Source organism: Lithobates pipiens, unplaced genomic scaffold (assembly GCF_037356315.1).
Source record: "Lithobates pipiens isolate NorthernLeopardFrog02 unplaced genomic scaffold, aLitPip1_a1.2 Scaffold_19, whole genome shotgun sequence".
Classification (NCBI taxonomy): domain Eukaryota; kingdom Metazoa; phylum Chordata; class Amphibia; order Anura; family Ranidae; genus Lithobates; species Lithobates pipiens.
In genome coordinates this window covers 584,894,239-584,910,139 of record NW_027507764.1, presented here as the reverse complement: position 1 = coordinate 584,910,139, position 15,901 = coordinate 584,894,239, and the positions used below count along the sequence as shown (strand labels likewise).

Genomic DNA, 15,901 nt, shown 5'->3' with positions numbered 1-15,901 from the left:
AATGGTGGCATGCCTTCTACCCATCAATGGAGATACACCCACTGTGAATTAATGGATATATCCCCTCTTCCTATCAATGGAGACATTCCTACTGCCCATCAATGGAGACATGCCTTCTCCACACCAATTAAGATGTGGCCCCTTGCCCATGAATGGAGGAACACCCACTGTCCATCAATAGACACACACGCCCCCTTCCTATCAATGAAGATATCCCCACTGCCCATCAATGGAGACATGCTTTCTACCCGTCAATGAAGATATTCCCCCCTGCCTATCAATGGAGGCACACCCACTGTCCATTAATGGAGACATTCCTGCTGCCAATGATGGGGCACAATTTCTGCCAATGATGGGGCACAATTCCCACCAATGACACCAACAATGGGACACAATTCCTGCTAATGATGGGGCACATTTCCTCCCTGAAGGATAGGAAACTGGCCCTCAGTTTAAAAAGTTTTGAGACCCCTGGTCTAGGCTCACTGACACCCATGGACATACTGTGAGTGTTGGCGTCACAGACCTGCCCCTTAAGGGGATGTCACCACAAAGCCTAGTGCTTGCAAATGTATCTATGCAAATGCAAAGACCTCTCTGCTGCAAGGATCAGCCCACAATTGGAGAAGATCAGGACAGGAGCCAGTGCATTACATTATCAGCCTCTAGCATATATAAAACATAAAATGCTCCAAGGATGGGAAGGGGCCCTGGAACCCAGAGCTGCGCTGTAAGAATAAAATCCATATAATGCAAACGATTGTCCTGCCAAAAGTGCTGCAATTCTGTTTGGCCAGTTTTTAATCCAGGTAGCCCTGCCAGACAGCATAGCCAGCGGGTGACACAGGTGCTTCATTTCCGCAGCTTCCCGTGTCACCTATCTTCTTTTCGGTGTCTGAAAATGTCTCATTAATATTATTATTTATCGTTATTTCTTCATTTGCACTGTTTACAAGTTAAAATCGAGTTTTTCAAAGAGGGAAATTCCCCCATATGGGGTTTTCTAGGCAGCAAATAATAAAAAATAAAAAAAATAATTAAGAAAAAAAAATTGATATGAAGGAATAAGAATTGACTTCAATTTTATTAGACAAAATATAAAAAAAAAAAATTTAAAATAGTAAATGTGGGAGGATAATTGGTTAAAATAAGAGCTGTGATATAAACATTAAAGCACCCGCGCAAGTGGGAACATTCGCATTTTTGATATTTTGTCTAATAAAATTAAAGTAAATTCTTATTCCTTCGTAGCAATTTTTTTTTCTTCATTATTTTTTTTTTTGTTTTATGATTTGCTGCCTAGAAAACCCCATATGGGGGAATTTCCCTCTTTGACAATTCTCCGGGGTGTGCAGCGTTGTTCTTTTCTCTGAACGGTGTCCCCTTTTTATGTTTTGAGAAAAGCATGTTTTTTTTTTTTGCTAGACAATTACTTGGAACCCCCAAATTATTTATATATATATATATATATATATATATATATATATATAAATATCGTATATCGATTATATATATATATATATCGTTTTCAGACACCCTAGAGAATAAAATGGCGGTCGTTGCAATACTTTATGTCACACCGTATTTCCGCAGCGGTCTTACAAGTGCAATCTTTTTGGAAAAAAAAAAATACACTTTTTTGAATTAAAAAATAAGAAGTCAACACAATTTTTTTTTTAATGCTGTGCAAGATAATTTTACGCTGAGTAAATTGATACCCAACATGTCACGCTTCAAAATAATCTGAATAAGCATCTCCCTTCTCAGGTTCCCAGTGCCTGAAACATGTCAAGCCAACCACACTTGTGTAATGCGGCATCATCCGATTGGCTCACAAGGCGGAAGCCTCCCGCTTTCAGGCTGATTTCTGCTCTGCAGGACGTTGTGCAGGTTTCAGACGATTAAACTAGCAGCGTTTAAATGAAAGCTTTTCCCCCGGGAGGCGCTTAGCCGGCCATTCCTGAAGATGCTAATTACCTGACTTTTTGTCTTCAGCACTTTCAGTACCTGACCTGGGTAGGAGGAATTTACAGCAGGCCAAAGGGTGGCGCTTTTAGATTTGCCCCGGGGTGCATTTTTTAGGTGTCTCGTCTGACGTCTCCGCTGTTGGCTGGCTTGGAGTTCCTGCGGATATATAGCATGCAGTGTCATGAATATTAATAGGTGATCAGTTCTACGAGTTCTTACTCTCTCACTATAATTAAAAATACAAAAAAAAAATATTAATTGGGTTAAACATTAACTGCGGGGAAACCCAGACTGCAGAGGGATGATCATTATATGACCCAATAATCCGATCACAGTGAGAGGATCCCGGAGAGCGCTGGAAAAATCCATCGAATAGAAATTGTATTTATTAAAACCTTTTAACCACTTAAGCCCCGGACCAATTTGCAGCCAAAGGACCAGGCCCCTTTTTGCGATTCGGCACTGCGCCACTTTAACTGACAATTGCGCGGTCGTGCGACGTGGCTCCCAAACAAAATTGGCGTCCTTTTTTTCCCCACAAATAGAGCTTTCTTTTGGTGGTATTTGATCACCATCATTTTTTGTGCTATAAACAAAAATAGAGCGACAATTTTGAAAAAAATGCAATGTTTTTTTTACTTTTTGTTATAATAAATATCCCCCAAAATATATCAAAAAACATTTTTTTCCTCAGTTTAGGCCGATACGTATTCTACATATTTTTGGTAAAAAAAAAAAAAAAATCGCAATTGGCGATTATTGATTGGTTTGCGCAAAAGTTATAGCGTTTACAAAATAGGAGATAGTTTTATAGCATTTTTATTAATATTTTTTTTTACAAGTAATGGCGGCGATCAGCGATTTTTATTGTCACTGCGACATTCCGGCTGTGGCTTCGTACCTTACACAATAATTAAAAGTAATTATCTAGCAAAAAAAAAAAAAAAAGCAAAAAGGGCCTGGTCCTTTGGCTGCAAATTGGTCCAGGGCTTAAGTGGTTAAAGAGAAAAAAAAAAAGACATTTTATATATATATTTTTTTTTTTATTGCATTCAAGTGTAAATATGAGATGTGAGTTCTTTTTGACCCCCGGATCTCACATTAAAGAGGACCTGTCATGCTTTTTTTTTCTATCACAAGGGATGTTTACATTCCTTGTAACAGGAATTAAAGTAAAACAAAAAATAAAGAAATAAAAAGTAAAATAAATAAGACAAAAAAATAAAAAATAATTAAAGCGCCCCGTCCCGCCGTACTCGTGCACAGAAGCGAACGCATACGTAAGTCACGCCCCCCCCCCCCCCGCACAAGTAAACGGTGTTTAAACCACACATGTGAGGTAACAAGCTGGCGCAATTTTGAAGCGTGACATGTTGGGTATCAATTTACTCGGCGTAACATTATCTTTCACAATATAAAAAAAAAAAAAATTGGGCTAACTTTATTTTTGCCTTATTTTTTTATTCAAAAAAGTGTATTTAAAAAAAAAAAAAAAAAGTGCGCTTGTAAGAACGCTGCGCAATTACGGTGTGACAGAAAGTATTGTGACTGCCATTTTATTCTCTAGGGTGTTAGGGGAAAAGAAAAAAAAAACATCCAACCTGTAGAATTTTTTAAACGTCGCCTATGAAGATTTTTAAGGGTAAAAGTTTGCCGCCATTGCACGAGCGGGCGCAATTTTGAAGCGTGACGTGTTGGGTATCAATTTACTCTGCGTAACATCATCTTTCACAATATGAAAAAATATAAAAAAAATATAAAAATAATAATAAAAAAATTGGGCTAACTTTGCTGTTGTCTTACTTTTTTATTCAAAAATCAATAATTTCCCCCCAAAAAAAAAGTGCGCTTGTAAGACCGCTGCGCAAATACGGTGTGACAAAAGGTATTGCAATGACCGCCATTTTATTCTCTAGGGTGTTAGAAAAAAAATGTATAATGTTTTGGGCGTTCTAATTAATTTTTTAGCAAAAAAAACGTGTTTTTAACTTGCAAACACTCTGAAAAAGAGGCCCGGTCCTTAAGTGGTTAAGTTTGACATCGCTTCCGTCATCCAATGGTATGGAGTCGAGTGGGGGCCATCGTTAGACTTGTGCACAACAGAAAATTTTGTTTTTCGGTTCGTTGTCATTCGTAAAATACATCATTTCGTTCTGTTATAATCGTTATGTTACGTGAACACGTTTTCGAATAATTTGTTATTTCTGTAGAGTGTCGATATTCGTTATACCGAATCTCGAATCCTGTCGAATTAATTTGTTATATGCGCTATAATTTTGTTCGTATTCGTTGAAATTCAATATTTATGTATATATTGGTGATAATGATTAGTAGTTTGTTTATTGAATCTATTAACACACACAATGATGATATCTCTTCTCCTCGGCTCAAATACAATACAACGCCCTTCACACTCAGTTCTCCGGAATGCACTTTGCCAGTAATCCAACCTCCAGCACAAAATTAATCAGCTGATTGGACTGTAATGCCCCGTACACACGAGCGGACTTTTCGACATCCAAACTCCGACGGACTGAGTCCGTCAGACTATCCGATCGTGTGTGGGCTGCAACGGACTTTAGCTTTGCTAAAGTCTGACGGACTTTAGAAATGAAGCATGCTTCAAATTTTCCCGACGGAACTCCGCCGGACCCGGTCCCCTTCGAAAAATTCGCTCGTGTGTGTGCTACTCCGACGGACTAAAACCGACGCTAGGGCAGCTATTGGCTACTGGCTATGAACTTCCTACGTCGAATCCAGTCGTACGTCATCACGTTCGAATCCGTCGGAGTTTAGTGTGATCGTGTGTGGCCAAGTCCGTTCGGCCGAAAAGTCTGTCAGAACTCCGTCGGAACTCCGGCAGAACTCCTTTGGAAGTCTGTCGGACATAAGTCCTCTCGTGTGTACGGGGCATAAGATTCACTTTGAGTTGACCTTTTGTTTCATTAGATCTTTAACGAATTACCGAATTCATTCGTTATATCCGCTATAATTTCTTTCGTATTCGTTGAAATTCGTTATTTTTTTTTTTTTATTCGGATGCATCCGATTGGCCCAAAGATGCAAAGTTCCTGCCGAATTTTCGATTCGTTAGGAAACGGTTTGCACAAGCCTAGCCATCATTCCCTCACTCGACTTCATGCCTATCAGAGGAAAGGACCCGATCGTCTCCGCCGCGACCGGTGACTCTGGTAAGCGGAGATGACCGGAAAGCGGCGGGAGGGGGGTGGGCACCTCTCCCGCCACCGATTAAAAGTGATCTTGCGGCGAATCCGCCGCAGAGACCACTTTTATCTGAAACCGGACCGCCAGCCGGTTTTTTAAAAATTACAGAGGAGGTCTAGGGCTAGAATTACTGCTCTCGCTCTAATGCCGCGTACACACGATTGGATTTTCCGTCGGAAAAAACTTGGATGGCTTTTACGACGGAATTCCGCTCAAGCTTGCCTTGCATACACACGGGTCACACAAAAGTTCTCTGAAGTTTCAACCGTCAAGAACGCGGTGATGTGCAACACTACGACGAGCCAGGAAAATTAGGTTCAATTCTTCAGAGCATGCGTTGAATTGTTTCCTAGCATGCGCAGGAATTTTGCGCGTCAGAATTGGTACAGATGTTCGGAATTTCTTTTTTCCGACCGAAATTTTGAGGACCTGCTCTAAATCTTTTGCTGGCGGCAATTCCGCCAGCAAAAGTCCGATGGAGCGTACACACGGTCGGAATTTCCCATAAAAAGCTCACATCAGACTTTTGCTGGTGGAATTGCGGCCAGCAAAAGATCGAGAGCAGGTCCTGGCGGGAGGTTCGTTGATGGAGGTGGGGAGGGAAGGCTCATTGATGGAGGTGAGGAGGGAAGGCTCATTGATGGAGGTGGGGAGAAAAGGCTCATTGATAGAGGTGGGGTTAAAGGCTCATTGATGGAGGTGGTGAGGGAAGGCCCATCAATGGAGGTTGGAAGAGAAGGCTCACTGATGGAGGAGGGATGGGAAGGATCATTGGAGGCTGGGAGGGAGAGCTTGTTGATGTAGGTGGGGAGGGAAGGCTCATTGATGGAGGTGGGGATGGGAGGCTTATTTATGGTGGTGGAGAGGAAAGGCTCATTGATGGAGCTGGGGACAGAAAGTTTATTGATGGAGGTGGGGAGGGAAGGTTTATTGATGGAGGTGGGGGGGGGGGTTCATTGATGGAGGTGGGAAGGTTCATTGATGGAGGTAGGGACGGGAGGCTCACTGGTGGGTGTAGGGAGGGAAGGCTCATTGATGGAGATAGGGAGAAAAAGCTCATTGATGGAGGTGGCGAGAAGGCTCGTTGATGGAGGTGGGGGAGGGAAGGCTCATTGATGGAGGTGGGGGAGGGAAGGCTCATTGATGGAGGTGGGGGAGGGAAGGCTTATTGATGGAGGTGGGGGAGGGAAGGGTCATTGTTGGAGGTTGGGAGGGGAGGCACATTGTTGGAAGATGGGAGGGAAGGCTCATTGTTGGAGGTTGGGAGGGGAGGCTCATTGTTGGAGGTTGGGAGGGGAGGCACATTGTTGGAAGTTGGGAGGGGAGGCTCATTGTTGGAGGTTGGGAAGTGAGGCTCATTGTTGGAGGTTGGGAAGTGAGGCTCATTGTTGGAAGTTAGGAGGGGAGGCTCATTGTTGGAAGTTGGGAGGGGAGGCTCATTGTTGGGGGTTGGGAGGGAAGGCTCATTGTTGGAGGTTGGGAGGGGAGGCTCATTGTTAGAGGTTGGGAGGGGAGGCTCATTGTTGGAGGTGGGGAGTGGAGGCTCATTGATGGAGGTGGGGAGTGGAGGCTCATTGATGGAGGTGGGGAGTGGAGGCTCATTGATGGAGGTAGGGAGTGGAGACTCATTGATGGAGGTGAGGGAGGGAAATCTCATTGATGGAGGTGGGGGAGGTGATCTACTGGAGCTCAAATTGCAGGAAAAGCTCATGCTGATTCTGATAGAAAGGTGTCAGAACACACAGAGCACCGCAAATTACTGTGTATGGGGCCTGTATAGCCGCAGATTGATCAGGGTGCCCATGCTGAGCCGTGTCCACAGCCAAAAGTGCCTACAATAGGCATGTGAGCATCAGAGCTGAAAATCTCACATCTCAGTGGTAAGGTGCCGTGCAGGACCCCTTCATCAGGCATGTGATGGATAATAGAGGCATGGTATGAGATAACAATGACATAGAATGATATAATATTAGTGTCATAGTATAGTATAATGGGGACCGGTATGGTAGAATATATTATGACAGCAAGGTGAGAGGTTGCTATAATTGCACAGACAACAAGGTTTATATGATTGTGCCAACTCTTACCCAGCATCTCAATCCAGGAAGGAGATGTTAAATGTGTCTGGGGTTCTGTAATGTTATCTCTATGGAAGGTCATAAATACCAGGAAATGTTACACTGACATATTCCCTAGGGTGGATCTCTTATTATACTGAATACAAGGTCCACTTTAACTACTGAATTGCTGTACATCAGTTTGTACTCTTTGGGATAAAAGCTTTTTCTATCCATTTATTTTCATAGATGGGTCAAGCAGTGCATGAGCTACACAATCCCTGCGAGTGAGTCCTATTTTATTAAAAAAAAGTAATGATTGTGCATTTTTTAGTGCTTATATGCTAATGTTCTTTAAAACCACTTCCGGACCGCCGCACGCCGATCTACATGCCTACTTTGAGGAGGAATATCGTTGTTATGGCAGCAGCTAGCTGCCATAACCCCGGTATCCTCTTGTTCGGCCGGTGGTCCACTACAAGATAAAAGAGGTCTCTGTGGCGGATTCGACACAAGATCACTTTTATCGGTGGCGGGAGAGGGCCCCCCCTCCTGCCGTGCTCCAGTGCCCCTCCGCCGCTTACCGGGGCCGCCAGCAGCGCCGGAGGCGATCGTGTCCTCTCTCTGGGCTGGGCATGGAGATGAGTGAGGGGAAGATGCCAACCCATCTCCATGACAATGCAGGGTGGAAGTGACGTCAAAATGTCACTTCCGCCCCGAAGCTCTTAAATGGCCATTTTTTTTAAATTATTTTTTTATAAATGACAAATTATTATTATTTTTTATTGCATTTTAGTGTAAATATGAGATGTGAAGTCTTTTTGACCCCCAGATCTCATATTTAAGAGGCCCTGTCATGCTTTTTTTCTATTACAAGGGATGTTTACATTCCTTGTAATAGGAATAAAAGTGACATCATTTTTTATTTTTTTTTAAACTGGGTAAATTTAAAAAAAAAAGCTGCGCTAAAGGCAAATAAAAAATAAGTCAGTGATAAAGCCCATTAGATTGTAAGCTCTTCTGAGCAGGGCCCTCTTAATCCTCTTGTATTTTATTGTAACTCTATTGTCTCCTTTTTATATTGTAAAGCACTGCGTAAATTGCTGGCGCTATATAAATCCTGAATAATGATAATAATAATAATAATAATAATAATAATACATGAAATGAGAATATTTGTCCAGTGACAAATATTCACTGGACAAATATTCTCATTTCATTTATTATTATTATTATTATATATGGGCTTTATCACAGACTTATTTTTTATTTGCCTTTAGCGCAGCTTCTTCCTTTGTTTCCATTTGTTTGAATTGTGCATATCTCACAATTTTTTAGCTGCTGCTGTTCACATTGATTTTTCTATATTTATGTAATACTTTCTAGCGCGGTATTTTCTGTGTTTTTTATAAAAAAAAATAAAAGGTAAAATAAATAAGAAAAAAAATATATATTTTTAAACGCAACCCACGCGCAGAAGCGAACGCATAAGGGAGCAGCGCCCGCATATAAAAAAGGCATTCAAACCGCACATGTGAGGTATTGCGGTGATCCGTAGAGCAAGAGCAATAATTCTAGCCCTAGACCTCCTCTAGAACTCAAAACATGCAACCTGTAGAATTTTTTTAAACTGGAGATTTTTAAGGGTAAAAGTTTGTTGCCGTTCCACGAGCGGGCGCAATTTTGAAGCGTGACATGTTGGGTATCAATTTACTCGCCGTAACATTATCTTTCACAATATAAAAAAATTAATTGGGCTAACTTTGCTGTTTTCTTATTTTTTAATTCAAAAAAGTGTATTTTTTTTCCAAAAAAAGTGTGCTTGTAAGACCACTGTGCAATTACAGTGTGACAGAAAGTATTGCAACGACCGACATTTTATTCTCTAGGGTGTTAGAAAAAGAAAAGTATAATGTTTGGGGGTTCTAAGTAATTTTCTAGCAAAAAAAATAAAAAAATCGTTTTAACTTGTAAACAACCCATCTAAAAAAGAGCCTCAGGCCGCGTACACACGGGCGGATTGTCTGCCCAACTAAGTTCATCAGACAATCTGACAGACAGTCCGTCCAAATTTTGAATGAACGGACTTGACCACACACGATGAACAGACAGTCCGTTGAAAGCTTGCGCGATGACGTGTACGGCACGTACGACGGGACTAGAAATACGACGTCCAATACACTGCAATGCAACCTTCGGCCGTGTAAATCCTTTCTGAGCATGCGCCATACTTAGTCCGTCCAACTTGCCTACACACGAGCGGACTGTCCGCTGAAACCAAGTTTGGACGGACAAAACCAAGTTTGGACGGACAAAATTACGGAAATTCCGAAAGACAAAGTCCGTCAGACTGTCCGCTGAAAAAGTCAGCTGAAGCCCACACACGAGCGGATTGTCCGCTGAAACACGGTTCAGCGGACTAAGTTGGGCAGACAATCCGCCCGTGTGTACACGGCCTCAGTCTTTTGGTTAACAAAATAACTGGTTCTCTTGCTAGAATGATTTTCCAGGAAAGATTATATTGGAACAAATTGTTCTCCAGATCCCTGACATGTCTCATTGCGGGGGACATAGAGACAGTTGGTCTCCTTGTTCTCTGTTGAGGTATTTGGGAGTCTGGAGGTCAGTGACACTGATAAGGTGTTCAGAAATAGCAGAAATGAATGTCTCTTGTAATTAGTATAGTGCTGCTTGTGCAAATTAAGTGCATGATCTGTTATGTAAAAAAATATTTGTTTTCAGAGGGTCCTATACGACATCCATCCAGAGTCGGCGATTAAAGCCCCATACACACTATCAGTTTTTCTGCTGAGTTTTTCCTTCAGATTTACCAAAACCATGTAATGCGAGGGCCGGGCCTGATTGCATACAAATTGAAACTCCTAAGGTTTGACCTCATATTACCGTATATGGTTTTGGTAAATCCGTAGGAAAAACTGATGGTGCTTAAAAGTCTCAGAGTTGACCAGATGGGCAAATTCCTTGATTCCATTTTTAGGAAATTTGTGTGTCAATTTCTCTTCTATCAAATCTTTCCATTTACTTTGTATCTCTTCTTTTTTTTAACCATCTGCCGGCTGCTTACAGTAAATATACTGCAGTCGCGTGCATGTACATGAAAGGCTGCCTTTCCGGATTTGGGGCGCACATTGTGCACACCCCGTGCCAACCTGTGCTGTGATTGGACACAGCATGAGCTTGGCAGCAGATTTCAGCCAATGATTTCAGCTGATCGGCTGTGCCCAATCCAGTCGCAGCTGGTGTTTTTTTTTTTTTGGGGGGGGGGGGGGGGGGCGGCAAACAACCAACCACACCTCATTCACTGCTGTAACACACCTGGGTGGGCTGAGCGCACACTCTCTGTGACCCAAGCCCCCCCCCCCCCCCCCGTATAATGAAGCTTATTAGAGTCTCTGGCTCTAATTAGGTGCTTAAAAAAAAAAAACCCTCCCTGTTGGAGTTCATGCGTTGGTGTCCTGAAAGAGGCCGGACACATAGATAGGGGAGGCAGCGATGGACGGGGGGGGGGGGGGGGCAGCACCCATGCGCCCTTAATGGATGGGCCGCCCCTGGTCCAATCACAGCACAGACACAACTCTGTCATAGATCCCAACTGTTCCTGATTTGGAGGGACTGTCCCAGATTTGGAACAAAGTCCCTCTGTCCCTCTATTTCCTTTCACGTGTCCCTCATTTTAGTCTGATCTATATAATTATATAAAAAAGTGTTCCCCAGAGCTAAACCTTTCCTCCGATTTCTAAATTGCTACATTTGTAAATTTCAAAAGCCGATATAAAGTAGTGCTAAAAAAAAAAAAAAAAGCACTTGTGGGTTTAACCACTTGGGATCCGCGCTATTGCAAAATGACGGCAACAGCGCGGACCCACATTTCCGGGACTACGTCTATTGACGTAGTCCCGGTTACGAGCGGCCTGCGCGCCCCCTGAGGGGCGCGCGCGGCGCGCTCTGTGATCGGCGAGTCCGTGAGACTCGCCTGATCACCGATCCGTGTAAGGGGTCGATCCCGACCCCTTATCACGTGATCAGCTGTCAGCCAATGACAGCTGATCATGTGATAAAACGGAGCCGGTAATCGGCTAGTATTCCTCCTCGCGCTGACAGCGCGAGGAGAAAAAAAAAAAGCCGATCGCCGGCAGCCGTGTTCGGGACATCAGTCCCGATCACGGCCAGCAATTTAAACGGACACCTGCCCCCTGCCAGTGCCCACCTGCCACCCGCAGTGCCATCCTGAAAAAAAGTAAGTGCCCCCCTGTCAGTGCCACCCAGCAGTGCCCATAGTGCCCACAGTGCCACCCAGCAGTGCCCACAGTGCCACCCAGCAGTGCCCACAGTGCCACCCACAGTGCCACCCACAGTGCCACCCAAAATCTGCCTCAAAGGTGCTGCACCCCAGTGCCGCCCATCAGTGCCCAGCAGTGCCGCCCATCAGTGCCCAGCAGTGCCACCTATCAGAGCCACCTATCAGTGCCACCTATCAGTGCCCATCAGTCCCATCTATCTGTGGTACCTATCAGTGCCCATCCGTGCCACCCATCCGTGCCACTTATCCGTGCCACCCATCTGTGCCCATCTTTGCCCATCAGTGCCGCCTTATCTGTGCCCATCGGTGCCGCCTTATCTGTGCCTATTAGTGCCGCCTTAACTATGCCTATCAGTGCCCACCAGTGCAGCCTATCAGTGCCCACCAATGCAGCCCATCAGTGCCCACCAATGCAGCCCATCAGTGCCCACCAATGCAGCCTATCAGTGCCGCCTAATCAGCGCACTTCAATGAAGGAGAAAAATGACCCGTTTGCAAAATTTTATAACAAACTATTAAAACATGATTTTTTTTTTTTTTTTTTTTGCATCTTTTTTTGTTTGTTTAGCAAAAAATAAAACTCCGAGCTGTGACTAAATACCACCAAAAGAAAGCTCTATTTGTGGGAAAAAAATGATAAAAATTTCATTTGGGTACAGTGTTGTATGACCGCGTAATTGTCACTCAAAGTGCATCAGCGCTGAAAGCTGAAAATTGGTCTGGGACTGAGGGGGGTTTAAGTGCCCAGTAAGCAAGTGGTTAACTAATAACTGCCCCTATACTGCCCTAGCCCGTCCCTTGGAATTGAACATATTAGTATGTCATATCATATAGACAAGGTGCTGTTGCATGCAAATCTGACTTCCTGATAAATGTATTTTTCGTTTTAATTATCATGATATAAGATATGGGATGTGGGGGGCCTTTGGCGGGCGTGATTATTTTTTTTGGGGGGTGGAGGGGGGCAGCCTTTCATTCTTGGACCCAGGCAGCACAATGTCTTGGACCAGCCCTGAGTTAGCCCAACCCCCCTAGTCAGTGCCTGTTAGCACCAGATTGGCCGCCGCACTATCACAGTCCCACTATAAGTCACTGATCAGGATGCCAATCGATATCTGGTCACAATTGCTTATGATTATGAATTGTGGTAGTCTCAACTCAATGTCGCCTATGGCATGAAATTCCTATGTATACTCATCAGAGATAGATGGAGAGGGCAGGGTTGGGAATGACCTGAGATAACCGCCTACTATATTCATGTCCTTTATCGCTAGTTGACCAACCTGCCCTTAAGTAAGTAATATGTTCCCCACCTAAATATATAGTGGTCATTACTCAGTTATATAAGCAGGAATTGCTTTTAGTAATATGGGTCAATGTTGGTAATGTTTGTATAAGTTTGTCACATCTTATTGGGGAGTATCGTTCGTATGAGACCCTTCAACCTACCTTGTGGTAGGCTTTGTTAACGTGCTGATTAATTTGGTTTCAGTGGCGGTGCAGGGGTGCCGTCCCTCCTATTCAGGGCTGGTGCAAGGATTTTTGACACCCTAGGCGGAACCTCATTTTGCCACCGCCCCTCCCCCCGGCTTAACCCCTGACTCCACCCCATTTGTCCTGCCCATGTATACCCCACCTTTCTAATGAAGCGCCCATCAATGCAGTCTCACCAGCGCCCATCAATGCAGCCTACCAGCGCCCATCGATTAATGTTTGCTTGCTTCCATTCGGGACACAGACACAGTCCTCCTCTGGCGCTGCACCTCTGACACAATGGGGGTTTATTCACTAAAGGAAAATGCACTTTGCGCTGCAAGTGCACTTGGAATTAAAGTCACTGTAGATCCGAGGGGGACATGCAAGGAAAATAAAAAAATAACATTTTAGCTAGCACATGATTGGATGTTAAAATCAGCAGAGCTTACCCTCATTTCAGATTTACCCCTCAGATTTAGAGCGACAGCACCTCCAAGTGCACTTTCAGTGCAAAGTGGATTTGCCTTTCGTAAATAACCCCCTATGTGTGAACGGAGCGGCGGCTGCCTGCTGATACTGAGACTTAGTTGTTTGCTGCAGAGAAAACAGAGTAGGAACACCAGTGGCCGGGTGCCCTAGGCAGCAATGCACCCTGGGCGGCTGCCTAGTTTGCCTAGTGGTAGCACCGGCCCTGCTCCTATACATGCAACCGTCCCACTAATCTACATGTGGGGCACATGACGCAACGGATTCCAGTGGGTAGTTTTTTTTTTCAAAGCAGGTGATTAGAGCTAGACGCTCTAATAGGCTTCAAAAATGGGTGTGGGCTTGGGGGCGCCCGCACTCAGTTCTGTGTGACAATAGCGAATGAATATTCGCTATTTGTCACACTGATTCTCCTCCCGGCCAATCAGGAAGCGGGTCTTGAGACCCTTCACCCGACTGGCCGAGAGGAGAAGCAAATCCTATTGGCTGCCGAGGAAGAGGAGGGAGGAGATGCATGGGGAAGCCGCCGCAAAGCACTAGGAGGAGGAGACACAGGGTGAAACCGCCACACAGAGGAAGCGCTGGCCGCGACCTCGATGGGGTGAATAGCAAATTCCCGGATAAGCTGCAGTCCCACACAACAAAATATAGCAAATTGTTTATTAGAAACCATAAAAGTACAGAATGGGTACAAGCGGGGGAGGAGAATGAACGAGGTTGACGCATTTCACACGATTTACCTGCTTTGCCAAAACCACAAATCTGCAAGAACAATGCATTGCTCTATTATATGAGATGGATCACGTGACAGTCCAGGTGTATCTAATGAAGTGATTACAAAAATCGTTCTAAAAGGACTTCTCTGATTTAAACAAATGACAATGTGAAATCATATAATTAAAACAAAATCCAAATTACAAGAATAAAAACAAAAAAAGTTCAATACAGAAATAGCATCTCACACACCCTATTAACTAAGTGTGACCACAGATAGTAACAAGTAGCGGATGTGCGATTAGTTTCGTACGAATCTCAAAAATTTTCCCTAAATTCGTATGTTCGGGAGGATCCAAAATACAAATTGCCATGCATCCGAATTTTGTATGAAATACGAACTTTTGTTTACGAATTTTCAGATCAGTCGTCGTCACGTCGACGACTGATCCGAAAATTCGTAAACAAAATTTTTATGCATTATGCAAAATTATTATTACATTATGCTTATTATGAGGGGCTCCCACCATCCCTGTGCTATGCTCACTTCCTCCTGGGGCTGTACCCAAATTCCTGTGCTGTGCTGACATACTGAGCACAGCAGATGTTTAGCCCCAGGGGGAAGTCAGCACAGCACAGGGATGGTGGGATAAAAATTCGTATTTCGGATAGGAAATCCTTCAACGGAATTTCGAATTAAAAACCAAACTTCCATCAGCACCAACTGTCATATTGAGGTATATTTTTGCCTTTAAATTCATTGTAAAGAACGTTCGTACAAGTTAATGAAAGTTAATGAACCTAACGACAATTCGTATTTCGTGCGAATTGAAATTGAATTTTGGACACGAAATACGAAGTACGAATTAATTCTAATACGAACCGTAATGGAACGGAACGAAAAGAATTTATTGATGGCGCCCATGTCTACAATGTACTATTATGCCGTGTACACACGACCGGACTTTCCGGCAGAATAGGTCCGACTAATCATTCCGTTGCATAGTCCGAACGTGTGTGGGATAATCCGATCATTTTTCTTTAAAAAAATCAGATGGACCTAGAAATAGAACATGTTTCATATCTCTCCGACAAACTCAATTCCCATCGGGAAATCCGTTCGTCTGTGTGCTGGTCCGACAGACCAAATATGGCGCAAGGGCAGCTATTGGTTACCGGCTATTGGACTTCCTTTTCTAGTCCCGTCGTATGTCATCTCTTTCAAAACGAACAGACTTTAGTCTGTTTGTTTGTGGGCAAGTCCGTTCGTTCGGAAATCGTAACCCCGTCGAAAGTCCGCCGGGAAGACCGTCTGACCTTTTCTGCTGGTCCGGTCGTGTGTATGCGCCATTAAAGAGGAAGTAAACCCTGATGGGTTTAACTTCCTTTTTTGTTCTCTGCTTTCCCCTGCAAAGTAAAAGCATATTGGGCTAGTATGCATCGTATACTAGCCCGTTATGTGGCACTTACCTGCAAACGAAGCCTGCATTGTCCCCGTTGGTGGCCGCATCCATCTTCTCCCCTCTTCCTTCTGGGGGCCGCGGATCCCGGCTATGTGACTGGCCGGAGCCGTGTGACGTCACTCCCGGCCAGAGCCGCCAGTCACGGCAACCTTTTGGGAAGAAAAGGCACGGAGGGCACATTACATGCGCCA

The 15,901-nt window shown here is 44.0% G+C and overlaps 2 protein-coding genes across 7 annotated transcripts in view; one reads left to right on the top strand and one right to left on the bottom strand.

The window, feature by feature from the left end:
* The window catches only part of LOC143997727 (ALS2 C-terminal-like protein), a 197,452-nt gene that overhangs the window by 46,281 nt on the left and 135,270 nt on the right, over nucleotides 1–15,901 (top strand). The window lies entirely within an intron of this gene.
* LOC143997731 (uncharacterized) overlaps nucleotides 1,993–15,901 on the bottom strand; it is a 253,375-nt gene continuing 239,466 nt past the window's right edge. For 2 of the 3 annotated variants that reach the window (XR_013277724.1, XM_077493519.1), the window contains one exon: nucleotides 1,993–2,124. Coding sequence is in view for 1 of the 3 variants with exons in the window: in XM_077493519.1 (XP_077349645.1) it covers nucleotides 2,054–2,124 (71 nt within the window). In the remaining 2 variants the exon portion in view is untranslated. The remainder of the gene's footprint in view (nucleotides 2,125–15,901) is intronic. The other variant, XR_013277723.1, reaches the window with a different exon arrangement.